At 47.3% G+C, this 26,314-nt stretch overlaps 1 protein-coding gene across 11 annotated transcripts in view; it reads left to right on the plus strand.

The window, feature by feature from the left end:
* LOC137376257 (nesprin-1-like) overlaps positions 1–26,314 on the plus strand; it is a 500,292-nt gene that overhangs the window by 199,726 nt on the left and 274,252 nt on the right. For 10 of the 11 annotated variants that reach the window (XM_068044441.1, XM_068044433.1, XM_068044435.1 and 7 more), the window contains exons 41-53: positions 2,443–2,601; positions 3,047–3,229; positions 4,664–4,765; positions 5,609–5,812; positions 5,906–6,113; positions 9,550–9,662; positions 10,682–10,887; positions 11,593–11,748; positions 14,302–14,593; positions 16,208–16,380; positions 20,450–20,759; positions 22,182–22,346; positions 25,958–26,314. In XM_068044441.1, the coding sequence (XP_067900542.1) occupies positions 2,443–2,601; positions 3,047–3,229; positions 4,664–4,765; positions 5,609–5,812; positions 5,906–6,113; positions 9,550–9,662; positions 10,682–10,887; positions 11,593–11,748; positions 14,302–14,593; positions 16,208–16,380; positions 20,450–20,759; positions 22,182–22,346; positions 25,958–26,314 (2,628 nt within the window). Of the gene's footprint in view, positions 1–2,442; positions 2,602–3,046; positions 3,230–4,663; positions 4,766–5,608; positions 5,813–5,905; positions 6,114–9,549; positions 9,663–10,681; positions 10,888–11,592; positions 11,749–14,301; positions 14,594–16,207; positions 16,381–20,449; positions 20,760–22,181; positions 22,347–25,957 lie in introns of those variants that run through there. The other variant, XM_068044443.1, reaches the window with a different exon arrangement.

Consider the following 26,314-nt stretch of genomic DNA (forward strand, 5'->3'; position numbering starts at 1 on the left):
TTATTCCAATCCTACACTAATTCCACATTACTACTACATCCCCACCTGTCCCTATATTTCCCTACCACCTACCTATACTAGGGGCAAATTATAAAGGCCAATTAACCTATCAACCAGCAAGTCTTTGGCATGTGGGAGGAAACCGGAGCACCCGGAGGAAACCCACGCAGACACAGGGAGAACTTGCAAACTCCACACAGGAAGTCCCCAGAATTGAACCCGGGTCGCTGGAGCTGTGAGGCTGCGGTGCTAACTACTGCGCCACTGTGCCGCCCAATGTTGTTGTATCCTCACAGGGATGACACAGGAGTTGGTAACCTGACCACACAAAGGCTGTAAGAGGTACGGGGGCAGCAGTGGCAGTGCCTCTGGATCTACAGCACGACAGGGTGATGGAGCAGAGACTGCGGAGAGGGAAAGCTCTGCATGATGCCCTCTTGCCAGACTCCTCCATGCTGCAAGACAGCGACAGGAGACTGCCTGGCAGGCCAGCCAGTGTACCCAGCATCTCCGTGTGCCTGCCCAGTAACGCTGTTCTGTATACTGCCCCAAGGAGGTCTTTATCTGAGCCCTCTGCAGCAGTTCTCGCCTGTGATCTTGTCCTCTGGGGAAATGACAAACACACCATCCTTTACTCCTGGCTTGGCTGCAGCCCACATCAGCATGTTCTGAACCCAATTGTATAGTAGCCTCCAAGGTCTGTGCAGTGCCAGTATCTGTGCTGGAGGCTGTGACTGTCGGATCAAGTTACAGGGCCTCTTTATCAGTGCTGTGCTCTTGCTGTCTCTCTCTCTCTCTCTCTCTCTCTTCCTCCTTGGGCTGCTCTGGCTGGGCTGGCGGCAATTCTTGGGTGTCTGAAAGCAGAAAATCAGGAGGGGAAGGTTGGTGTGAGGGAAGGGGGGCGGCGGTGGGGGTTGGAAGCAGGAGGTGCATGGTTACACCATCTCCAGCTTGTTCATCATTCCAGATCTCAGGATGAAGGTGAGCTGGGAGTTGAAAAGGGGCAATCGGCAGAAACATACCTGTCTTCCTCAATGTTCTCAGCAATACTGGATGATATAGGCTCTATCGCAGCTGGCACCATGATGCTGAGAGCCATTTCCTCCATAGGACTCAGGAGATGCAGGTATCCTCGTCCCCTGCTGGTTCTGCTTTGTACCCCTTTATTGTATGCCACTGTGTCCTGCAAGAGAGGTGGATGTATGTCAGTGGTTGAGTAACACTGTGTTTGGGTGATCTGCCTGCCATATGTGGAGGCAGTGAGAGGTGGATGTGTGAGACTGGCAGTATTGATACATGTGTGAGGTTGAGTATCCGGATGTGAGGTGTGAGTCCCTGAGTGCCAGGGAATGCTGCTTGGTGAGTGATGGGAATGTGGTGCGCTGAGCTGGTGTTGTAGTGGTTAGGAGCTGTCAGGTGAAGATGCATTCACTGATCTTGACCATCTACATGAGGTCATTAGATTTCTTGTGGCACTGCTGCCAGGTCCTAGGGGCTAGACACTGGGGATTGACCTCTCCGGCTGCTCCCACTATCCTTTTAAAGGGAAGCTGCACTGCAATTTAAAACAAGGAAAATGGAACATCAGGCCAGAAGAGAGTCCCAGGGTGGACAGAAAAAGTGCTGGAGGCATTAGTGGTGGAGGGTGGTCCTTGAGGGCCTCCTGGCCACCTGCGGAACCATGGCATCTCTCCTCTTGCCCACATCTGGCCTGATATTCCATTTTTGGAATTGCAGCATACATTAACCATTTTCATAAGGATCATCGTTCAATATCCTTCCTTCTGTTTGTTCTTATCTTTCTATACAGCTTCACAAAATTATAATGTGCCGAGGTGATCTTTGAATTATTGGCTTTAGCTCGTTGCTGTTGATTGGTGGTGGCTCAGTGCAGCCACTTGGTTCAGCTCGGACAATCCCTTGGGTTGTGAGGATGGTGCTACCTAATAATACTGGCTTGTGTTGATCATATGAGTGAAGCCTTGATTCAACATGTCATGATGGATAATGATGTAGACATTTCAATGTGTTGCAACACAAACGTAAGGGACACTGCATTGCAGTGCTTACAAAGTTCTGTATTTATATATTTTTTTTCGGCATTCAGTGATGCATTTACCTGGGCTAACAAATTTTAAAATTCTCAACTCCATCATCACGGGTCAGTTTAAGTCATCAGAAATAATCCTGCAATGTGTTGCAAAAAATGGTCATCGAGAAAACCTAACAGCCTTGAACTTCCTCAGGGATTTTCCATTCTGCTGTATTTTTGGCACCAACTTGATGCACACCTCTGGAGAAATGCCTACTTCAGCAGTTTACTCCGTTTCTGTGGGCGTTTCTTTAACTTCTTGATGGAGAAACCGCGCGGAAAGTTATCTTTAGTGTTGAGATCAAATGCCCCGTAAAGTCTATCTCTGATTCTTTTTGTTTGTTGACCAGCATGAAGTGGTGAAGTCCGAGTTAAACGGGAGTCAGGAGCAGCTGGATGGATTCACCTCGAAAGCCAAACAACTGCTGTCCGAACTGAAGAAGATTCATGGGTGTGACCCAGTATCACTCAAACAAGATCTGGACAACGTCTTGGACCAGTGGCTAGATGTAAGGACAATCCAGAATTATTTTGGGCCTCTTCTGTGTTCCTTTTGAATGGAATGGAAAAAGAAACCTTTGTTGCCATCTATTTCCTTTCTGCTCCCTCATTCACAGGACTGTCCATGCATAGCCTTGAACCCAAAACTTCTTCCTATCAGTGAATTGCCAGTTAATTCTGTTCAGGAGCAAAGAAAATGGTCCAGCAATCACACCATGAGATGCAAGTGTATTGGACACATTTCATGTTTGTCCAAAATTCTCTGAACTGCTGGAAAACTCCATGTTGTTAGACCTTATAATCAATGACTAAAGTCCTCATATTTGGAAACTCTTAGCTGTTTCTGTGCTGATTAGATCGTATGTACTTGAGACTGATTGAGCTAGAAGATTTTGCTGTACTTAAAGAGACCACTTTTACGAATAGCCGACTGTGTACATTCTCCTCTAACAGGTATCTGAGCGACTGGAAGACAACATTGAAAGGCTAAGTGTGAGTCTCGCACTGTGGGAGGATGTGATCAACATTAGTGATGAGATCGACACATGGTCCAAAAGTTCTATCTCTGAATTGAATGAAATGGTCAGCAACTTGAATGACAGCCAGAGAACAGAAGTGAGACTATTGGAGTTCCAGGTAGAAGACAAAAGGTTGCTTCTGGTAGTGCGATAAAGTAGCACTTTAACATTCCGGTTTAACGTGGGAAATTTTCATGATTATCCATTGATCAGTCTGCTGGGGTGAGATAGGAAGTCAGTGATCAAATATCGCGAACATCCAAAAAAAGCGTTCTCAAACTGAGAAGTTAAATTGGGAATTCCTGCTGACAATTTTGCTTGTGGGTGGAGGCGGGTGATGTAGGGGATGGGGGAATAGTATGAGTGGGAGCTGCAAGACTAGGAGTTGGTCAACTGGCTCGCTTCTTCCATTGGCATGCAATTCGGTCAGTGCATGAAACGAGAGTCACAGGCCCTACAATAAGCACTTTACTGTGGGCTCCCCGTTGGTTGGATTACCAGCTGATACTGGCTGCAGTGTGCACTACGCATGCTATCCTAAAATGGCAGTTGAGGTCTGCGTATGTTGTAAAGCCCCAAGTCGCATGTTAAAAGGGCCGGCCTCCTGAAACCGGCATGTGCTTTGGCCGCCTGGCATTAGGCCCTTTTGGAAGTGGCTCCAGACAGGTCCCACTCAGAAAAGCACCCTGTGCACACAGCACCCTGCTTTACAGTGCCCAACTCCACTGCTTCCTGAATTTGGGCATAAAGTTGTGCAGAGCTTGCAGGACTTTCTGCCCTTTCTTAGTTCACCAGTCCTAGGTGCTGGAGATGTTTTAGAATTACATAGAATTTTACAGTACACAAACAGGACATTCCCAACTGGTCTGTGCCAATATTTATGTTCTACATGAGCCCCTTCACATCCTACTGCATCTAATACTATCAGAATATCCTTTCTCCCTCATGTACTTATCTAGCTTCCCCTTAAATGTATCTGTGTTATTCACCTCAACTGCTCCATGCGGTAGCAAGTTCCACATTCTCACCTTTTCCGGATAAAGAAATTTCGCCTAGCTTCGTTATTGGTTTTATTAACGACTATCTTACATTTATGGCCCCTAGTATTGATGTTCCCCACAAGTGGAAATATGTTGTCAGTAATCGTGCTGTTGAGTTCTCTCATCATCTTTTCCATTTTGCTTTGCCATGTCTTTACAATTTGTCCTACTGCATCTAATACTATCAGAATATCCTTGGGTGCATTGGGATGACCTTCTGCTTCTCTGTAAAACTCCTATTTACATCCCATAATAATCATATTTATTGCCCCTTAATCTGCTGAGGTTTGGTCAGAATTGACTCTGACTGGAACCTCAGCAGAATTTCCTTCTGTCTGTGCTCCGATGACCCTCTTTGCATTTCCTTGAACTCGGCTCTTTTGAAATCAAATAATTTGATGCCACTCTCCTTTTTTTTATTTAATATTTCTTCAAGAACATTTCAGCTCAAATGACAATACATTTTCCAGTAACCTGATCTGATGATTAGTCATGCTGTTATTGACTTGCAGTCTGAGGTCAAAATTAAAGGGGAGAAACTCAAGAGTCTTCATTCTAAAGTCTGCCAACTGACGGAGTTATCCAAATGTCAGGAGCCACCACCAGTGCTGCAGGTAAGTGAAACTTTCTATACATTTCTCCCTCCCTCACGTTTTACGATGAAATGTAAGCACAGAAATTGCAAGGCTGCACTGCTGTGTGTGGGTGCGGACCTGGCTCAGTGCTGCTGAACCTTACATATCCCTGTGATTCACTGGATAAACTCAATGAGCAATCAGGAAATAATTTTAAAGGGGTGCACTGTATGTTTACTGGATCCTGCTCCCTGCAAGGACGGTATTTTAGTCACTTTCATGAGTCTGGCCAGGGCTCATTATTACCAACAGTCAGGGTCTCTGACAGCTCAAGTACTGAAGATTAAGGAATGATCTGATTGAAGGTTTTAGGACGATTAAAGAATTTGATAGGGTAGAGAGAGAAACAATTTCTCCTGGTGGGGGAAGGCCAGAACAAAAGAACGTAAGCTTAACATTAGAGCTAGGCCATTCATAGATGCTGTCAGGGAAAAGAAAGAAAGACTTCCATTCATGTATCACCTTCCATGATGTTGGGACATCCTTACAGCCAATTAAGTACTTTTGAAGTGTAGTCACTGTTGTAATGTAGGAAGCACTTCTTCACACAAAGGGGAGTGGAATCTGGACCTCTGCCCCCCCCCCCCCCCAGAAGGCTGTGGATGCTGTTGGGATCAATTGGAAATTTCAAGACTGAGATTGATAGATTTTTGTAAGGGTTAGGTTATCAGGGGATGTGGAAACAAGCTGGGTAACTGGAGTTGAGCTCCAGATCAGCCATGATCTAATTGACTAGGAGAGCAGGCATGAGGGGTGGAATGGTCGTCTCCTGTTCCTATATTTCGCCTAATATTCCGACCGATCACTGTTCTATACCCAAAGGCAATAGAAGCTGATTTGCAGAAGAAGCTGGAACACGCTCAGGAAGTGTCTGAGACGGCCAAAGAAACACTGAGAGATTTTAGCACCCAGAAGAGTCAGATGGAAAGTTACATCGAGAAACTCAGTGACTGGCTACACACGGTGGAGCGGTCGTTCTGTGCTTGCACCAATAGCCGGGATACCGAGGACCTGAGGAAAGTGAAGGTACGGAGCAGATGAGGAGGTGGGAAGTCCAGCCGTGTTCAAGGATCTCACCAACCTCGATAGTCTTGTCGATGATTTTGTTTGTCGTTGCAGGAACTGGACTTGGAGCTGGTCAACCAGCAGAGCAGGATCGACTCAGCTCGAGAGAATCTCAACAGCCTCTGTCGCAAGTATCACTCCACAGAGCTGGAGCGACTGGGCAGCAGAGTCACTGAGCTGATTAAACAGTATGAAACTGTCAACCAGCTGTCCTCCAAAACGCAAGGCAGACTCCAAGAAGCACTGGAAGAGCATTTCAATGGTGAGGAGAACTCTCCACTCAAGTGTATTACATCGAATATACTACACAGCAAAAGGCAACTTGGCCCAAGCGCTTTATGCTGGTGTTTATGCTCCACACGAGCCTCTTCCCACCCTTCTTCATCTCACCCTATCTACATCTTCTGTTCCTTTCTCCCTCCTGTATTTAGCTAGCTTCCCCTTGAGGGCATAGAATTATAGCAAATGATACAGCACAGAAAGAGGCCATTTGTTTCATCATTCCTGTGCTGGTTCTTTGGTAGAACTATCTGACTAGTCCCACTCCACCACTCTTTCTCCATAGCTCTGCATTTTTTTTCTCTTCAAGTATTTATCCAATTGCGTTTTGTAAGTTACCATTGAATCTGTTTTCACCACCCTTTCCGACACTGCATTCCAGATTTCAACAGATCCAGGTCCTGTTCGGTCTTTTTTTCTATCTGTTCTGAGGGCAGCTGAATAAATCTACATTACTAAATGTTTCGTGCACATGACATTCAGAGGTGAAACTTTGGCCAATCAATTCCCAATTATGTCACCCTGTAAAAGCTAACCAATCAGGATCCAGAGCTGGGAACCAGTCAGGTCGCCAAACCATCTTTCTAGTACCATTCATGATTTTGTCACTGATACTCTGTTGAAAGTATTTTCCATGACGTACAATTACGATGAAATTTCATCGATCTCACTGTACACCCACTCAAAAAAACATTGAGGACAGACAGAGCAGGGCAATGGGATTAGTTTGAAATTAATGTAAGCCTATAGGGAGAGAGCAGGCAGTGGGATTAGCTTGAGATTAATACAAGTCTATGGGGAGAGAGCAGGCAGTGGGATTAGTTTGAGATTAATACAAGTCTATAGGGAGAGAGCAGGCAGTGGGATTAGCTTGAGATTAATACAAGTCTATGGGGAGAGAGCAGGCAGTGGGATTAGTTTGAGATTAATACAAGTCTATGGGGAGAGAGCGGGGCAGTGGGATTAGTTTGAGATTAATACAGGCCTATGGGGAGAGAGTGGGGCAGTGGGATTAGTTTGAGAGTAATACAGTCCTATGGATTGCTTTAGCAAGGAGCCAGCACAAACTAGTTGGGATGAATGGTCTCCTTCTGTGCTATAAACCTCAACAGTTCTACATCCACAAACACTGTGGGCGGTATTTTATGCTCTCCCCAGTGGCGAGTTCGGAAGTGGGCAGGGCATTTAATCATGCGGGATGGTGGTAGGTGGGGATCCCGCCACCTTTCTGCCACGACCCCAATTAAGTCCGTTGCTTGACGGACTTCCTGCCCCGCTGCCAATTGAGGTCCATAAGGGGCAAATAATGCCCATTTAAGGGAATTTTCCTGCTGCCACTAGTGGTGGTCCTTCATTCGAAGGTACTCAGTGCCTGATTAAGGGAACTAGCATCAGGAAGAGGGATGAGGGCCCTCTTAGTCATGCCCCTACCCTTACTGCCAACCCCCCCACACCATCTCCCTCAAGTCCCCCGCCCCACGAAATCCCTCCCGTCATCACTTACCTCTGGCCTGGGTCGCTCTGCGATCCTGGTCCTCCTGTGAGTGCCTTTCCCGCAGCAGCCACTGCCTCCCCAGCAGTGCTGCCGAGCAAAAGAGCTTCTGATTGGCTGGCAGCTCTCAGTGGGCGGGACTTCCAGACCCTGGGGTCCTGATCCTGGGAAAGGCCTGCCAGTGGTCTCTCAAGTCCCTGATCGGGGGGGGGGGGGGCTTGTCATATGGCGGATCTTCCCCAAAGGGGGCAACACGGGTCTCTCCAGCGGCCGAGACCCCTGTCACCTCCTGCCAATGCCTGTTACTGCTTCAAGTAATATTGAGAGCTGCTGAGCTTTACAGTTCTCACTGAAAGAAAGTAAGACTTGCATTTATATAGTGCCTTTCACCTCCCCAGGACATCCCAAAGCACTTTACAGAAAATTAAGCACTTTTGAAGTGTAGTTACTGTTGTCATATAGGAACCACAGCAGCCAATTTGCTCATAGCAAGCTCCCGCAAACAACAATGTGTGAATGATCAGATAAGGTGTATTTTTTTGCGATGTTGATTGAGGGATCAATCTTGGCCAGGACATTGGAGATAACTCCCCTGTTCTTCTTCGAATAGTGCTATGGGGTCTTTTATATCAACCCTCAGTTTAATGCCTCATGCGAAAGACAGCACCTCCGACAGTGCAACACTCCTTCAGTAATGGACTGGGAGTGTCAGCCTTGATGGTGTCTTGAAGTCTCTGGAATGGGATTTGAAACCACAACTTTCTGACTTGTTACTTCCTTCAGTGGCATTGTTTGATGTTACTCCCCCTCAGTGTTACTGTTTGTTACTCCCCTCAGTGTTACTGTTTGATGTTACTCCCCCTCAGTGTTATTGTTTGATGTTACTCCCCCTCAGTGCTACTGTTTGATGTTACTCCCCTCAGTGTTACTGTTTGATGTTACTCCCCCTCAGTGCTACTGTTTGATGTTACTCCCCCTCAGTGTTACTGTTTGATGTTACTCCCCCTCAGTGTTACTGTTTGTTACTCCCCTCAAAGGGTACTGTTTGATGTTACTCCCCCTCAGTGTTACTTTTTGATGTTACTCCCCCTCAGTGTTACTGTTTGATGTTACTCCCCCTCAGTGTTACTGTTTGTTATTCCCCCTCAGTGTTACTGTTTGTTACTCCCGTCAGTGTTACTGTTTGATGTTACTCCCCCTCAGTGTTACTGTTTGTTATTCCCCCTCAGTGTTACTGTTTGTTACTCCCGTCAGTGTTACTGTTTGTTGTTACTCCCCCTCAGTGTTACTTTTTGATGTTACTCCCCCTCAGTGTTACTGTTTGATGTTACTCCCCCTCAGTGTTACTGTTTAATGTTACTCCCCCTCAGTGTTACTGTTTGATGTTACTCCCCCTCAGTGTTACTGTTTGTTACTCCCGTCAGTGTTACTGTTTGATGTTACTCTCCCTCAGTGTTACTGTTTGTTACTCCCCTCAGTGTTACTGTTTGTTACTCCCCCTCAATGTTACTGTTTGATGTTGCTCCCCTCAGTGTTACTGTTTGGTGTTACTCCCCCTCAGTGTTACTGTTTGTTACTGCCCCTCAATGTTACTGTTTGATGTTACTCCACTCAGTGTTACTGTTTGTTACTGCCCTCAGTGTTACTTTTTGATGTTGTTCCCCTCAGTGTTACTACTTGATGTTACTCCCCCTCAATATTACTGCTTGTTACTGCCCTCAGTATTACTGTTTGATGTTACTTGCTGTGACTACACCTATTGATGCTGGATTTCCTGCTGTTGAAATGTTTGCTGCTGAAGTAGGTATAGTTTGAGTGTGAATTTCTTGCTATAATTTACACAACTGTATCTACCAGGTTGGCTGAAGTGCATTGATGAAATGTGTGACAGGAAAATTTATCAATTGGTATGTTTTATTCCCGGAAGGGTTTTTGCAGGAGTTTCAGCAGTGGCTATGTGACGCAAAGGCTTCAGTGAAGGATTGTGGTGACCAGTCAGGAGATACACACACCATCGAGGAGAAACTGCAGAAACTCGAGGTCTGTAAATCCTTCAATATACTGACTGTAGCCTTGAGTAGTTATGCAAACCGAAGTTCTAGTGAGAATATAAATCAGTGTGCCAGACTGAAGATCGGAGCTGGTGAATGTTATCTGTTCATTAATTCTAAGTTTATGAATGAACACTAGCTTCACAATATGCATATTCAGAATAAGGTAACAGTGCTAACATATCCCTGTCACTTAATTCCCAGTAGAATTCTCAAATGAACCGCATATCATGCACCTGTAAATTCATTGCCAACCAAACACAGAGAGAAGTGACTCATTGTGACTGTGTGACTGAATGCAGCTTCCTTTTCACCTCCCAGTGTCCATGCGATCTCTGTTATATTCTACAACTCTGCTTCTGCAGTAGTTTCCACTCAGATCAGGACTTGCTGAGAGTCAAGCAGATCTCTGGAGATGTGCCTCAGCAATCTATTCCAGTCAGTAGCCATAGAGTAATGGGTGCAGGGGGCCAGGGTTTGGGGGGGCAGGGTGCGGGGGCAGACAGGGTTCGGGATGGGGGACAGGGTTTGGGGGGGGACAGGGTGCAGGGGGGACAGAATGGGGAGGACAGGCTGCAGAGGAACAGGGTGCAGGGGAACAGGATATGGAGGACTGGGTGTAGAGGAAAGCATATGGGCACAGTGTATCGAGGATTACAAGAGCGGAGAAAGAGTTCTAAACTTTTAGTTATGATGTGGAGTTGCTGCTTTCAACTCGCAGTTTGGTGTCTGTTATTCAATGCAATGTAACTTTCACTCACTTACACTCTCACTCCATCCTTTGCTTTCTTACTGACTCACTCTTTCACTCACTATCTCAGTCATCCACCCATTTAGTATCTGTAAGTATTTTTTATGGACATATCAGGTGATCCCTAGAATGTTGGCAGTTAGTTTTCTATTTGTACTGAGGTTATGCAGCCAGTCACCCTTTTGTTTTCGGTATGTTTGCGAGCTTTATCAGAATGAGTTCTGATCTTGTGCTGGGCTTGTTTTTTTCCCCCGCAGGAATTTCTGAGCAGGGTGAGTGTGGGGCAGAATATACTGGACGCTGCTGTGGCCGAAGGAGACAAGCTAGTGCCACACTTGCCCAAACCCAGTGCTGCCCAGGTTCAACAACAGCTGGTGAACAGTCAACAGGAATGGCAGAGCTTCTTGAATCAGTGCCAACAGAACAAGAAAACCCTGGAGGACTATGCTGAAGAATTGACTAGGTAGGTGGAAGCAAAGCATGTTTCTGAGAATACAGGCCATATACATTATTAAGATGTCAGCTGTGGCTCAGTTGGTAGCACTGCCGCCTCTAAGTCAGAAGGTTATCAGTTCAATCCCCACTCCAGAGATTTGAACACATAGTCCAGGCTAACACTCCAGTCTAGTACTGAGGGAGCGCTGCTCTGTTGGAGGTGCCATCTCTCAGATGAGTCGTTAAACTAAGGGCCCATCTTTTCTCTCAGGTGCATGTAAAAGAACCCACGGCGCTATTTGGAAGAAGAGCAGGAGAGTTTCCCCAGTGTCCGTGACCAGTATTTATCCCGAAACCAACCTCTAAAGACAGATTATCTGGTCATTATCTCATTGCAGTTGGTGGGACCTTGCTCTTTGTAAATTGCCTGCTGTATTTTCTTACATTACAAAAGGGACTATACTTCAAAAGTACTGTAATATGCTTTGGGACATCCTAAGATCATGATACATGTTGTCCAAATACAAGTTCTTTATGTAAGCAAACAGACCAGTGAGCATGGGTCAGAGACTATGAGAAAACGTTTCTGAATTAGCTCTCCCAGCTGTCTAGCTGTCGGGAGCACGTAGTGGGAATCTGTCCCTGCTTGGACACGGGCGTGTGTGCTCTGTCTTGTTCTCTATCTTGACCATTGTCTTGTGTTCTGAAGACTAAAAGTGCCCATTTATCACAGCTTTGAGAGCCATCACAAGAAGCTAAGTCTGTGGCTGCATCAGGCAGAAGAAAGGATGGCCACAGAGTCTATCGGAGAGAACAAGAAGAACGTCCCAGTGATGCAGGGTGAGGTGGAGAGGATGGAAGATTTCTACGAGGAGATTCAGGGCCAGAGGTAGACAATTTGTTTAACTTAAAGAGTTAAAGGGTGCAGTGGTGGGCTTTCTCTCCTTAACACTGTATAACATACCGAGAGTACACAGTGAGAGGCAAGTGCCCAGGTAACCTGTTATAAATATTTATATAGTTATGGCAAGTATGGATCACTGATACTACCTATCGTATCTCAGTCCAGTCATCTCTCTAAATGTGTGAACCTAGGTAATGAGTGGTGATATCTAGTTTTTGTCAGAACTGGGAGTTTGAACAAAAGGTGTAGTAAAAACACAAACTGAAATACACATAAATTGAATGGATACAACACAGAAGGAGGCCATTCAGCCTGTCATGTCTGTCCTGGCTCCCTGCAAGAGTAGCTCACCTAGTCCTGCTCCCCTGCCTTTGCCCGGTAGCCCTGCAAATTTTTGTCTTCAGATAATTATTCAGTTCTCTTTTGAAAACCTTGATTGAATCTGCCTCCAGATCCTAACCGCCCACTGCATAAAAAAAGCTTTTTCTTCAAATGAAAATAAAGTGAGCATTGATGATACCTGGCACTTATAAGATGCTTGTTCTTTCCATATTTTTCATGCTTTCCCCTACAATTTGACCATTTTTTATATGTTATTTCCTCCTTCAAAATGTTGAACGCTGAGTGAGCCTGGCGACTTCAAAGTAGCCACAGAATAACTGAATCATCCAGCGCAGCAAGAGGTCCATTGTGCCTGTGTCAGCTCTTTGAAAGAGTTGGCCAATTAAGATAGTAATGTTAAGATAGCAATCCCTAATTATACCAGGTCCTCCTCAGTGTGCAGGAAGCCTGTTTTCAAGCCTCTTCCTGAACTAGTGGGTATATGCTGCCAACCCAAGGAGCTCGGTCTCTCTGAACACTTTAGGTCACGAGCATGTAGGGAAAATCAATGGTACAAACCCAGGCCTGTCACTGAGCGCTACAGCAGGGTGGAACATTGAACGTGCCTGGTCATACATTGTCCCTTATCTTTAGATTTCCGTTCATGGCAGATATTATTTTATGAATTTGTAGGTGCCCGGTGAGCGGACCAATAGGGAAACTGTTCAGAAACTGCAGCAATACATTTCTACAACACCTTGAAGACAGAGTAGGAAATAATGAAACAGGACGAGGTTTGGTTGGGAGAATATGGAAAGTGACTAAAAGCCTGGTGGAAAAGATGTGCTATAAAGAGGCTTTTAGAGACAGAGACAGAGAGAGATTTGGCTCTGAATTCTCTCAGTCCTTGGGTGGCAGGTAGGAGGCAGAAGGGGACGGGAAAACACTGGGCAGGGAGCCGTGTTCGTTCAGCTCCCCAGCACATTTCTTCCGCCAGGGATGTTTTCTGGGGGCAGGTGGCTCGGCTGACTGCTCAACAGAGGCGGGCAGCCAATTGAGGTAATTAAGGCCCGCCGGCATTTTGCCAGTGGTAGAGCGGCCCCACCCCACCACGCTGCCGCTCCATGGAGGTGACCACACTGCGGCAGTCGGGGAAGCTATTGGAGCCGGAGGCTCCATCGCCCAAAGAGAAGGCCAAGGGCACCAAAAGACATCCCCGCAACCCCAATGGGCCATCCGGAGCGGTTTCCCCTCCGATCCAAGGGGTCGACTGCCCTGCCCCATCTTAAATTATGATTTATTCTTTAGGCTGTCAGGGTGCCTCTATTTCGATTCGCCCTCGTGTTCTCCAAGCTGCTTCGGCAGTGTCCAGCACTCCCGGTGGGGCTTCTGAGGCTCCAGAGCTGCCAGCCCTCGGATTGCACCAGCAGCATTGGGGACCCACCTGCCATCTGTAATTGGACGGTGAGTTCGAAGGAGGCCAATTAGGAGGCCACCTCCGGGAATACCCCTGTGCTGGTCTCACTGCCGGCAAGTACGGGCTCGGGATTCCCATTCGTCCCTGATGTCAGGATCCCGAAGCCCGCTGGAAAATTCAGCCCACCGAGGCAGAGGGACTGAGTTCCAGAGACCAGGGCAAGGAATGAGAGGGAAAGAGGCACAGATGGCTGCAGTTGGGCCTGGAGAGGATGCCAGGGATGTGGGGGGGGGGGTGGGGGGGGGGGGAAATGGACAGGCGATAAAATACAGGGTGACAGTGTAAGTTTTATTTGCCTCTCCTGGGAGATTACCTGGTGTGTTGGGGGAGGTGTGGAGCAGGGTGATGAGAATGTCTCGTCATGACGCTCCAGTCCTCATGGTGTACGAGGCAGGCTTGATGGACCAGCTGGTCTTTTCCTGCTCATTAATCTTGTATGTTCATGTGGGATGGTGGTCGGGGTGGGGGTTGTGGGGGTTGCAATTGGTGGGGTGGGGGGGGCAGCATAGTTTGACCCGTAAAGACGTGAATGTTGTATTCTGTGTTCTTGTAGCATCAGCATTTACATGACAGATTGTAACAAGTGTTAAGGTCGCACTATACTATATTACTGCACTGCATTTCCTTCTGTCTCACTCACACTCCTGTGAAGCACCTTGGGATGTTTTCCAACATCAAAGGCGCTGTATAAATGCAATTTGTTGTTATTCTGACGCCTGCTCCTGTGTTTCACCGTCCAGGGATTCTTTCGACAACTTGTGCCAGAAGGCACAGACGCTGAACGAGCTGGGCTACGGAGATGGAGGTGCGACACGCCCAGCCTCTCAGTTGCTGTCCCGACACCAGCACCTGGCGAAAACGGTGAAGGAGAAGCTGAGAGCCGGCCAGCTGGGTCTGCAGGAGCACCAGGCCTTCGAGGAAGCCCTGCAGAGCACATGGTCCTGGCTGAGAGGGGTTCAGAGTAAACTCGCTACCATAGACAGCACGATCGGCAGCAAGGCCGCACTGGAGAAACAGCTGCTTCAGATCCAGGTGTGGCATTGATATGCACAGCACAGTTACTCATACTGCTGTTCATAAGTGGAGCTTTCCCGGATAGAGCTGGACAGAAAACTGAAACAAAACACACACCCTCGGACTGTCCTTTTAAGTTTATTCCCCTCCCCCCACCAGCCTGTCTCTCTTTTTGATTCATTCTCGGGATGTGGGCATCACTGGCAAGGCCTACATTTGTTGCCCATCCCCAGTTGCCCTGAGAAGGTGGTGATGCAACTTAGTGACTTGCGAGGCCACTTCAAAAAGCAGTTAAGAGTCAACTACATCGGAGTCACGTGAAGACCAGCCCGTGCAAGGACATCAGGTTTCCTTCCCAAAAGAACAAATTGTCCCAAATAGCGTTTAGGAAACACCAATGGTGCCCAAAAGATTTCAATGGCCTGCCACATACTCCTTTTCAATGTGAAGATGATCTCCTGATATTGAGCATGGAAAATCAGTCCTGCTGATCTGTAGCCAATCACTGCTGTGCACTCTCAATGCATGCTGGGAGTGCTGATGAATAAACCTTACCCTTGTGGCCCTCCCTGTGCTTCACGCCATGGAGACACTGCCTTGCCTGAGGTGTCCAATCCAGTCAGTGAACAGGCCAGTTAGTAGTAGGTGTTTCAGTTGGAAAGGAGTTATACCACACAGGGTGCCATACTACACCTGTGCCAATCGTTGGTTAGGGTGCATTTAGAATATTGGGTCCAGTTTTGGGCCACCTTCCTTCAGGAAGAATGTCAAGGTCATGGAGAAGGTGAAGAAAAGATTCACTCAGACGATGCCAGAGTTGAGAAGCTTTAGCTATGAGGAGAGACTGATAGAAAAAGGGGCTATTTTCATTAGAGCAAAGAGGTGGAGATCTAATCAAGTGGTTCAAAATTATGAGGAATTTTGATAAATTAAATTTCCACTGGTTGTCCAGTCAGTAACTAAATGCACATTTAAGATCATCACCCAAAGATTGAAGGATGGGGGCGGTGGTAGGAGAAATCTTTTTATAGAAGGGATTGTTAGGACATGGAATGTTGACCAGAAACAGTGGTGGATGTAACAACTGGAAACAATTTTTGATAACCACGTGCCAGATCGTTCTGGAAAAATCACATCGAGTTCACAATGCATGTTCACAGCTCGTTGGGGGGTGGGGGCCGTAAAATTCCAGCCGACATCTTACTTTGCCGTTTAATCCACAGCCCGATGTAGAAAATAATACAAAAGCCAAATACTGTGGATGATGAAAATCTGAGATAAAAACAGAAAGTGCTGGAAATACTCAGAAGGTAAGGCAGCATCTGTGGCGAAACATTTAATGTTTCAGTTCTGCGACCTTACGCCAGAACAGTACTGATGAAGGGTCACAGAACTGAAACATTAACTTTCTGTCGCCACAGATGCTGCCTGACCCACTAAGTAATTCCAGCACTTCCTGTTTTTATTGTAGAAAATAATATTGTGGTATTTCCCGTCATGGGAGACTTAACAAATGGTGCTGCAGGTTCTCTTGGGAGGACCTGCATTTGTGCAGGACAGCTGTTAGAATAAAGGCACATTCCAGCGGTAATTGAAATGTTTGTATTGGACTTGCTGTGTTGTCTTGTCCAGGAGATCCTGCTGATGAAGGGTGAAGGAGAGGTGAAGCTGAACTTGACAATCGGCAAAGGAGAACAGTCCCTGAAGAGCAGTAACCAGGAGGCGCGAAAGGCCATTCGCAGCCAGCTTCAGGCACTCAAGGAGGCTTGGGCCGAGGTTGTCAGTAACTCTGTGAACTGCCACAGGTACAGCTTGGGTCTGAAGTAACTTATGGTCACAGTCTCGAATGCCTTAAACCACCTTTGAAATTCGTTCTGGCACAAAGTAATTTTATTGATAGTCTGTTCAATTTACTTCTGGAATTTACAATCTATGGTTCATTTTCTATAAAATATGTGGCCAATATGGGCTGAATTTTAACCTAAACAAATGGTCAGCTTTTGGTCTGGTGCGGAGGGTGGGGTGGGGGGTGAGGGGGGGTGGGGGGTGACCAACCTGCTCCAGTGAGGCAGGTTGGAACATTAAATATGATCATGAGGCTGTGAGCCTGTTTAGTCATTCAGCTTTTCAACTTTAACTCTTGTCAGCCGGGTTTCCCGAGCGTCCAGGACCCTGGCAGCTTCATCCCACCTTCACACCTACCTCCTGGATTCAGGTGCCAGCCTGAGAGAGCTCTGTGATTGTGCACACGATCCCCACCCACCAGCAGGCCACCACTATCCCTCCAACACAAGGCCTCCAATCTAGCACTCCCTCCCCCCCTCCACAAGGCTTCCACTCCCCCTTCACCTCCTGCCTACCCCACCCCCCATCCCCATGCATCCAATTCTCCCCCCATCCCGTCTGGACTTCGAACTGCCCAACCCTCCTGAGGCCTTTGATTCCCCTCTCAGGCCTCCAACCCCCTCCCCAGGATTGGCAGCCTTCTGATTGACCTCCCCCTCCTTTTCCACCTCTTCCTCCACCGCCAATCAGACCCCCATTTCTGCCCCGATCATTTCCTCCTCCTCCCCCCACCAATCAGATCCCCGTCCTCCTCCCCACCTGATGGACCCCCTTACCTACTCGATCAGTCCCCCGATTGACTCTCCCCTCCCCATCATTTGCAATAGACCCCCTCCCCTCCGCCCCCACCTGACGATCCAGCCTGTCAACCGCTCAGTGACGTCATTGACGAGCTGGGCTGGATTTTGCTGCGATCATCGCAATCTTGAAGTTGGGCTCAATTCCAGGTCGGGAACCCAGACGTGGCCGCGATGGGACGTTGCTCGCGATCTTCCTGGAGGTGGGCATTTAAGAAACCGCCTTCAGGAGTCACGTGCAAATAAGGACGGCGGGCAGAGAGTGAATTGGGAGGCCCAATCCGAGGGCCCATTCCGCTGTCCAGCCAGCAGCCCCACTGGGAGAGGTGGCCACTGCTGAGGCACTCTCTACAGCATTGTAAAATGTTAAAAATCCCTCATGGCTACAGCTGTCAGACTATTAGTGTGCAGTGGGAGCCCCTCCACAGGATAGCTGTGTGACCACCTCATCCCCACATGTTGGCATGATGGAGAGGAGGCCGTGGTGGCCGGGGTGATGGGTGAGGGGCTGCCGTTGGGAAGTTCCCAGCAGCAGTGACATCTCTCTCTGCCCCCTCCCCGTTAGCCCAATAATCGGTCTAATTGACTGGTGAAGTTGCTGGGCGGGTAGCTTCTGCCGCGCTCACCCTGCCTCGTGCTAGGTTGCTGAGAGGCGGAGACATGTCGGGCAGCCCACCTGACATGCTTTTGTTCTGATTTTGCTTCCAGTCCTGCCTCCCATCTCGCCTCCACGGGACTGGGAAAATTCAGCCCGCTATGTCCACAGAGTGTAGGGGAGTCCTGAATTGTGGGTTTCCCATGTCTTTCTGACCCACCCACTCCCTCCGGGTCAGGTAACTGAAAATTCCCCCCTGTATCTTGATAGTCCATCCCCTTCCCTGACCACTGTCTGATGCTGAGCTAGACTGTTAACAACCGCGGTGTCCCACTTCAACCTGAGGTGAGGTTCCGACCCCATATCCTCATCATCCTCAAGATGATACCCGCCTCGCCCTGCTTCATCACAGCCCCTACCGAAACCTTCATCCACGCCTTTGTTAACCTCTAAACTATTCCAATACTCTCCTGGTCTGCCTCCCCCTCACCTTGCACCCTCTGTAAACTTCAGCTCACCCAAAACTTTGCTGCTTGAATCTTAATTCACACCAAGTCCTGTTCACCCATCACCCATGTGCTCACTGAGCTATATTGAATCCTGGTTCACCGATGCCTTAATTTTAAAATTTTCATCCTTGTGTTCAAATCCCTCCATAACTTCGTCCCTCCCTAACTATGTAACCACCTCCACCCCAAAACTCTCTGACATATCTGCACTCCTCCAATTCTGGCCTCGTGCATCCCCAGTTTCCTTTGCTGCAACATTGGCGGCCATCTTTAGCTGCCAAGGCCCTTGGTTCAGGAATTCCATCCTTAAAACCTCTTCACCTCTCTACCTTTCTCTGCTCTGTTAAGTTGTTCCTTAAAACCAACCTCTTTGACAAAGCTTTTGGTCACCCTCACCTAATATCTCTTTATGTGACTTGGTATCAAATTGTGTCTGATTACGCCCCTGTCAAGCACCTTGGGACATTTTACTGTGTTAAAGGTGCTATATAAATGCAAGTTGTTGTTGTTTATTGTCACTAATTTTCCTCAGAATTTGGTGTGGAAGAATAAATGTGCCTAAATTTGAATATATTTTCTCATGATTAAGAGTGTGATGGAAATGTGAAAGGAAGTGCTGCATAAAAGTGTTACAAGATGTATCTTGACAGTGCATGCTGAACACTAGACCTTAAATATATTATAGATATTTAGATATACAAACAGTCGCATGGTGGAGTTTGAGGAATACCTTGTCATTCTGACACAGAAGTAATACTTAGGAATGGTTCCAGTTGTTTGTTTATTCTCAGGAGCAACTCTGATGAGGCTATATTTATTGCCTACCTTTAGTTTCCCTGAGTTTTTTTTTAATTCATTCGTGGGATGTGGGCGTCGCTGGCTAGGCCAGCATTTGTTGCCCATCCCTAATTGCCCTTGAGAAGGTGGTGGTGAGCTGCCTTCTTGAACCACTGCAGTCCATGTGGGGTAGGTACACCCACTGTGCTGTTGGGAAGGGAGTTCCAGGATTTTGACCCAGCAACAGTGAAGGAATGGTGATATAGTTCCAAGTCAGAATGGTGTGTGGCTTGGAGGGGAACTTGCAGGTCGTGGTGTTCCCATGCATTTACTGCACTTGTCGTTCTAGGTGGTAGAGGTCACGGGTTTGGATGGTGCTATCTAAGGAGCCTTGGTGCATTGCTGCAGTGCATCTTGTAGATGATACACACTGCTGCCACTGTGCATCGATGGTGGGGGGAGTGAATGTTTATGAATGGGGTGCCAATCAAGTGGGCTGCTTTGTCCTGGATGGTGTCAAGCTTCTTGAGCGTTGTTGGAGCTGCACCCATCCAGGGAAATGGAGAGTATTCCATCACACTCTTGATTTGTGCCTTGTAGATGGTGGACAGGCTTTGGGGAGTCAGGAGGTGAGTTGCTCACCACAGGATTCCTAGCCTCTGACCTGCTCTTGTAGCCACGGTATTTATATGGCAACTCCAGTTCAGTTTCTGGTCAATGGTAATCCCCAAGATGTTGATAGTGATTTGGGGTCCACCTGATGTAAACTGGTTACATAGACTGAGTGAGAGGTTCCCTTCCCTGAAGGACTATAGTGAACCAGTTGGGTCTTTACAACAATTCAACAGCTTCAAGGTCATATTTTCAGCTGTCAGCCCTTCAAATGACCAGAATCATGAAACTCAAATTCACAACTTGCCCTGGTGAGATTTGAACTCACAGCCTCTGGGTTGCTAGTACAGGAGTAGAATCACAAGGCTGCCATATGCATCACAGTCACATGTTGGTTTAGCGCTGATTCATCGGAGGTGACCTTATTTTCATCATTCTCTACATTCTACTGGGTAATTCAAACAGAGTGAAATAAGCAGATTGACAGTGTCCAGTTCTAACAGTATGTTATGTCTGCTCAGTGCATAGAATCTTGTTTTTAGGCTGTTCCCTTTTAATCTCACCCCATCGTTGGCAGGAGCCCTTGCTTTCTCACCCATTGAATTACAGACAAAGGGCAAGATTTTAAATCATTCAAAACCCATCCACTTGCAAAGAGTTAAAATCAGGCTCTGTGTGTTGCTTTCCTCATCGGTGTCCCTTCTGTGACCATACATTCTGTTGCTCTTTTGCCTTTTAGCCAACTCGAGTGGGTGGTGGTGCAGTGGAACAGTTACCTGGAAAGCAAGAGGCAGCTACAGCAGTGGATGGACTCTATGGAGCAGGAAATGAGCCAAAGCCTGGAGCAGCAACCAGACCTGAAGGACAAGCTGTCACAGCTGGAGCGACACCAGAGTCTGTTAGCCGATATAGAGAAGCACTCGGTCATACTGAACCGCCTGATTGAGAAAGCCCAGGAGCTTCTGGAGAGAACTGGTGATGCGTCTTTTACAGAGGATGCACAGCTGGAGATGAGGACCCAGTTTGCTGATGTAGTTGTGGTTGCCAAGGTAACCTGCCCTTCCTGCTTGTGTCCAATTCTCCAGAGTTATAAAGGAAATAACATTTATAGTAACAGTGAGGTAGCTTCATGTGGGACTTGCACTATTAACTGCTGTTATTGACTGAGGAGTTAACTTAGACTGTAATCGTAAACCATTATATAGGGATCCACCCCCATTTCTTGACAGGCGAGTGGAAAAGTCAATGCCCAATGAACCGTTCAATAGAAGTCTACGTTGAGCTGGCCAATAGTTGGGCCAGCAGTCATGGTGAGCCAGTTATGGTGAGACAGGGGTGAATTTTAATCCCCAAAAGCGGGTGGGGGGTTGGAGTTGGGTCAGATGTTAAAATTTTACATATCTCAAACCTGACCCTAACCTGCCTCCAACCTGCCCAGAGACTGGACAAGGGGAGGGCACCCAATCCACTCCCAGGAGGTGGGTTGGCAATTTAAATATTATAATAAGACTGGCAGCCTCTGATTTACAAAAGCAAAATACTGCGGATGCTGGAAATCTGAATTAAAAACAGAAACACTCAGCAGCAGCTGTGGACAGAGAAATGGAGTTAACGTTTCAGATGGGTGGCCGTTCATCAGAACTGGGAGACATCAGAGATGAAGGGGGAGAAATTTGATCACGGAACGCCGCACAGGTAGCTTTGCAGATTTAACGGTGGCCAGCCAAGTTTCCCAGGCCTTGGAAACCTGGCAGCTGAAGGGAGGCAAGAACAGCTTCAGGGAGTAGGTAAATGCCTTTACAGCACTGCGTGTGGGCCAGGAGGAGTGGGAATGCCTTCCCGCACCCTGACGGCCCCACAAACCCCCCTGCCCATCAACTTGCTTTCCGTCGGGGTCAGGAATCGAGCCTACCTGCTCCTGTGGCCTGCTCCCAAGTACTCGCTGCCTGACTGGTAGCACAGCCTGTCAATCAGGCTGACTTTTGGGTGGGTGAGAGGGGGCCCTATCGAGGAGAGAAGACGTGTGCGGGGAAGCCCAGCCTTGTGGGTTTTCCATCTGAAACTTCACGCCTCCTTCCGCCCCCCCGTTAGTATCCAGGCCACAGCTTTGGTGTTGTTGTTACACTGATACACTTGGCCTCTGCACCCAGGATGGGGAGGTATGGGAAACTAGCCAATTCTCCCATCACTGCGTAGGTGTGGTGGGGATGTTAGGATCTGGTATGTCTGAAATGATCTTCACAGTGAACTCTACTAACTCTCAAGGCTTGCACAGGGAGGAGGGCGAGTTACACAATGGGCCCCTAGAATCGTAGATCAACAGAAATCACCACCTTCAGGAGAGGAGGTGGGCAGTGGATGGTGTTGGGGGGGGGGTGGGGAATGATCCAGTGCGTAACACATATGTTGCAATCGTAACAATTTGAGTATAAGTGTGATGGTGTTTATAGCTCATTTGGTTCTGTTTCTAGGGGAAAGTAAAAAAGCTGGAGGATATGGTGCAGGACCATCAGCAGTACAACAGCTCTGTGCAAGAACTGACCAACTGGCTGAACTCGGCAAAGGAGGAGCTCCACCGCTGGTCGGATTTATCTGGAGACTCGACCGCTCTGCAGCGCAAACTGAAGAAAGTCATGGTGGGAATATCAGCCCTTATCTGCTCGACTGAAATTAGGCAGCAGGAATTTGTAAAGTGGAAAGGCAGATCCAGCTATTGTGTCAGCCAAGGCTCAGTTAGTCACACTCTTGTTTCTGTATTAGTAGATCGTGGGTTCAAACCCCACTCCAGACACTTGAGCACATGTTCTAGCCTGACCCTCCCTGTTCAGTACTGAGGGAATGCTGTGGTGTTGAAGGTGGCGTCTTTCAGAAGAGACATTAAACCGAGGGCCCGTCTGCCCTCTCAGATGGACGTAAAAGATCCCATGGCACTATTTCGAAGAAGAGTAGGGGAGTTCTCCCCGGTATCCTGGCCAATATTTATCCCTCAACCAATATCTGTAAACAGATTGTCTGGCCATTACCACATTACTGTTTGTGGGATCTTGCTGTGTGCAAATTGGCTACCGCATTTCCTACATTACAATAGGAACTGCGCTTCAAAAGTACTTCATTTGTTAAAGCGCTTTGGGACATTCTGAGGTCACAAGTGGTGCTATCGAAATGCAAGTCTTTTTTTTATTTTTTTTCTGTTGGGTCCAAAAACCCTGAATCTTAACCCATCCTCTTTACAGACACCTGCTTTGCATTTTCAGCATTTGCGGATTTCCCATATATATATGTCAATAGTTTTTAGAAGGGTTTTTAATTCCTTGTTGAAAGCGTGAAACAGTTTGTGTAAAAGTGGAAGCTCTGGAATCCCACAGCAAGTAAATCAGAATTTCTGGAAAGAACAGTTGAGTTAATGTGTTGTGCGACAGTCCTTCGTTCGAACGAGAAAGAAGTGAAAGGTGAACAAACATTTCAATAGAGTCAGAAGGTTGGCTTGCTTTTAGTCTGGTTAGGGATGTGAGTTACAAACTCCCCTGCTGCTTCAGAACTGAGGGCTACCTTATCTTGCCAACCTCATTTAAATCCTGCCAGCGGACTTCTCACCTGTTGCGGGCAGGAAGCAGCGGAAAATCGTGCAGCCCAGAAGCCTCCCAATCGGGAAGGGGAGAGTGGATTGCTGCAACATACCTAAGCTTTCCTTGTGAGGCCTGGGGAAGCACCTCCTCTTCCTCCTGGCCCCACAAGTAAAGGAAGAAACAAAGTAAAAATTCTTCCCTGTTGGCCCCTGTCCTGACACTGATTCTCCTCTCCACTGACTGCACCTGGTGGGAAACTCACTGTGACTTTCCATTCAGGGCAGTGAGTTAAAATTGCAGTTGGGTCCTAATGACATCATTGGGATCAGGCATGCAAATGTAAATAAGGGCCCCCCCCCACCTCACCCATTCCCCACTCCTCGCCCTCCCCCACCGCCCTACCCCACACTCCCTAAAATGAGAAACAGCCAGCTCCAGGGCAGGTAAGTAACTCGCCTGATTTTAACTCTCCATTCCTCTGGTTTGCACCCAATGGGCAGGGTTAAAATCACCACCAAAAACAGCACTACTCCTCCTCTTGATTGTTTTCCCCTTCCTCGATGTTCTGACTCTGCTGAAATGCTTGTTCATCCTCCATTCTCCTCAGCTCTGATGATTGCCCCTCTGCTCCAGATGTTAACCCTCCCGTTCCTTCCACAACTGCTGATGAAATTTGCGGTGTGTTTGCAGCGTTCTCTGCTTTTGTTTTAGATTTCCGGCAATTTATTTTGCTATTGTGTCCATTCATAAATATTTGGTACAACACAGAAATGGGCCTCGATCTGAACATCCCAACGCTGGGCAGGAGAAGGTTGGGGGTTGGTTTAAAAATTAAAAACGGTGAAGGTGTCCCTAATCTGCCACATATGGGTCTGTTGCCATCTTCACAGCGATAGGTAGCAAGCAGTGCAAGTGCCCCACCCTTGAGAGGCGGGACACCTCATTAACATATTTAAAACATGCTCTCGCAGTGCAAGTGGATGCCTAACTTAAATTTAATTGTTTGCAATGGGATTCCCAGGGCTCAGGAATCCAGCCGTGAAATAGAGATAAGAGTTGCTGGCTCCAGAAGGTAAATGTCTTTTTACAGCACCCCTTATGGTGCAGGAGTAGCAGAAGAGCAGCACCTGGCCCCTCAAGGAAGCCTTCGGCCTCCTCTCTGCCTCTCTCTCTGCGCTGTCGCTGTCAGCGACCTCACCCCGCCCCTTTCCCGATCCTGATTGAGGACCATCCCCAAGGGTCCCCAGACTTACCAGGTGCCCCTGTGCTTCTGTGCTCGCTGCACCCTCCCTATCTCCCCGAAAATATTGGGCCCATGGTGTTTTGAAAGCAAAAGCAGTATGTTATCATTCTGTATTTAATAATCATAAATCCTGTCTCTGTAACGTCCTCCAGACCTACAACGCCCCAAATCTGGGCTCTTGATTTCCTTTGACACACCTTTGGCTGCCATGCCTTCCGCCTGGGTCCTAAACTTTAAAATTCCCTCCTTAAATCTCTCCACCTCTCTCCTCCATTAAAACGCTTCTTAAAACCTACCCCTTTGACCAAGCTTTTGGTCACCTGTCCTAATAGAATCATAGAATCATACAACATATCATTTATTTGCTCATTCTGCCCATTCTACCTGTACTGGCTCCTTGAGTTATCCAATTAATCCCGTTCCCCTGCTCTTTCCACATAGCCCTGCAAACGTTTCCTTTTCAAGTATTTATCCAATCCCCTTTTGAATGTAACTGTTGAATCTGCTGCCACCACCCTTTGAGCCCGTGCATTCTAGATCATAACAACTCACGACATGAAAAAAATTCTTCTCATCCCCCATCTCTTTTTTTTGTTAATTATCTTAAATTTATGATTACCGACCCTCTTGACAGTGAAAACAGTTTCTCCCTATTCACTTTATCAAAATCCCTCATAATTTTGAATTCCTCTATTAAATCTCCCCTTAACCTTACATGGAATTATATAGAATTATAGAGAGTATATGGCACAGAAACAGGTCATTTGGCCCAAAGTTTATGCCTGCATTTATGCTCCACATGAGCCTCCTCCTACCTCTCTACATAAACCTCCTCTATAGCTTCTCCAAGGCCTTGACATCCTTCCGAAAGTGCAGTGCCCAGAATTGGACACAATACTCTAGCTGAGGCCTAACCAGTGATTTACAAAGATGTAATATAACTTCCTTAGCTTTGCAAAGGCTTGCTTTAGAGGGGTTGAAATTTTCCTTATGCACCTCCCAAAATCTTGCACTACAGGGTCAACGTTACCACAACATCGCTAGTTCTTGAGCAACGTAGTCTATAATATAATTTATCACATTCACTATCCGGAATTTTATTTTACCTTTGCCTCTATTTATAAAGCCAAGGACCTTGTACGCGTTTTTTAACAGCTTCCTTATGTGGCTTGGTGTTAGTTTTTGTTAGATGCTTCCGTGAAGCTGATTGGGATGTTTTACTCTGTTAAAGACATTACATAAATGCAAGTTGCTGTTGAAGAAAAGTGCCAGGTGTCAGATTTGTGAAATTCAGATACAGCTGCCCTTTATTGAGAAGAGTAAGGGTTAATATTTTCTGCAGGATGTTACGTAGCATTTGCTCAACTATGAACTTTCATGAGGACTTGCATAAACAGTTATGACAGTACTGGTAACTGTAAATGTTTTCCATTGCCAGGAACTGATAGCTTCCAGACGGAATGGCAGAGAGCGTTTAAACAGAGTGGAGGCTCTGGCTGGAGAAGTGAGACAGCACACAGCAGCCAACGGGTGTGAGGCGATAGGCAGGGAGCTGGATGCACTGCGGGCTGACTGGCAGCAGTGGGAAGGGAGCACCCTGCAAGCACAGAACGGCCTGGAGACCATGCTCAGCCAGACCACCAGCTCTGAGCAGGAGTTTGAGGCACAGGTTGCTCAGCTAGACAAGGACCTGCAGGACTTCAGTGCCAGTCTCGGGGCCTGTTCGCAGAGCCTGTCCCAGCTCCAGGACAAAACCACAGACGAAGAAGTTGTCGAATGTTGGCAGAAAGCAAAG

This window comes from Heterodontus francisci, chromosome 13, assembly GCF_036365525.1.
Source record: "Heterodontus francisci isolate sHetFra1 chromosome 13, sHetFra1.hap1, whole genome shotgun sequence".
Taxonomy (NCBI): domain Eukaryota; kingdom Metazoa; phylum Chordata; class Chondrichthyes; order Heterodontiformes; family Heterodontidae; genus Heterodontus; species Heterodontus francisci.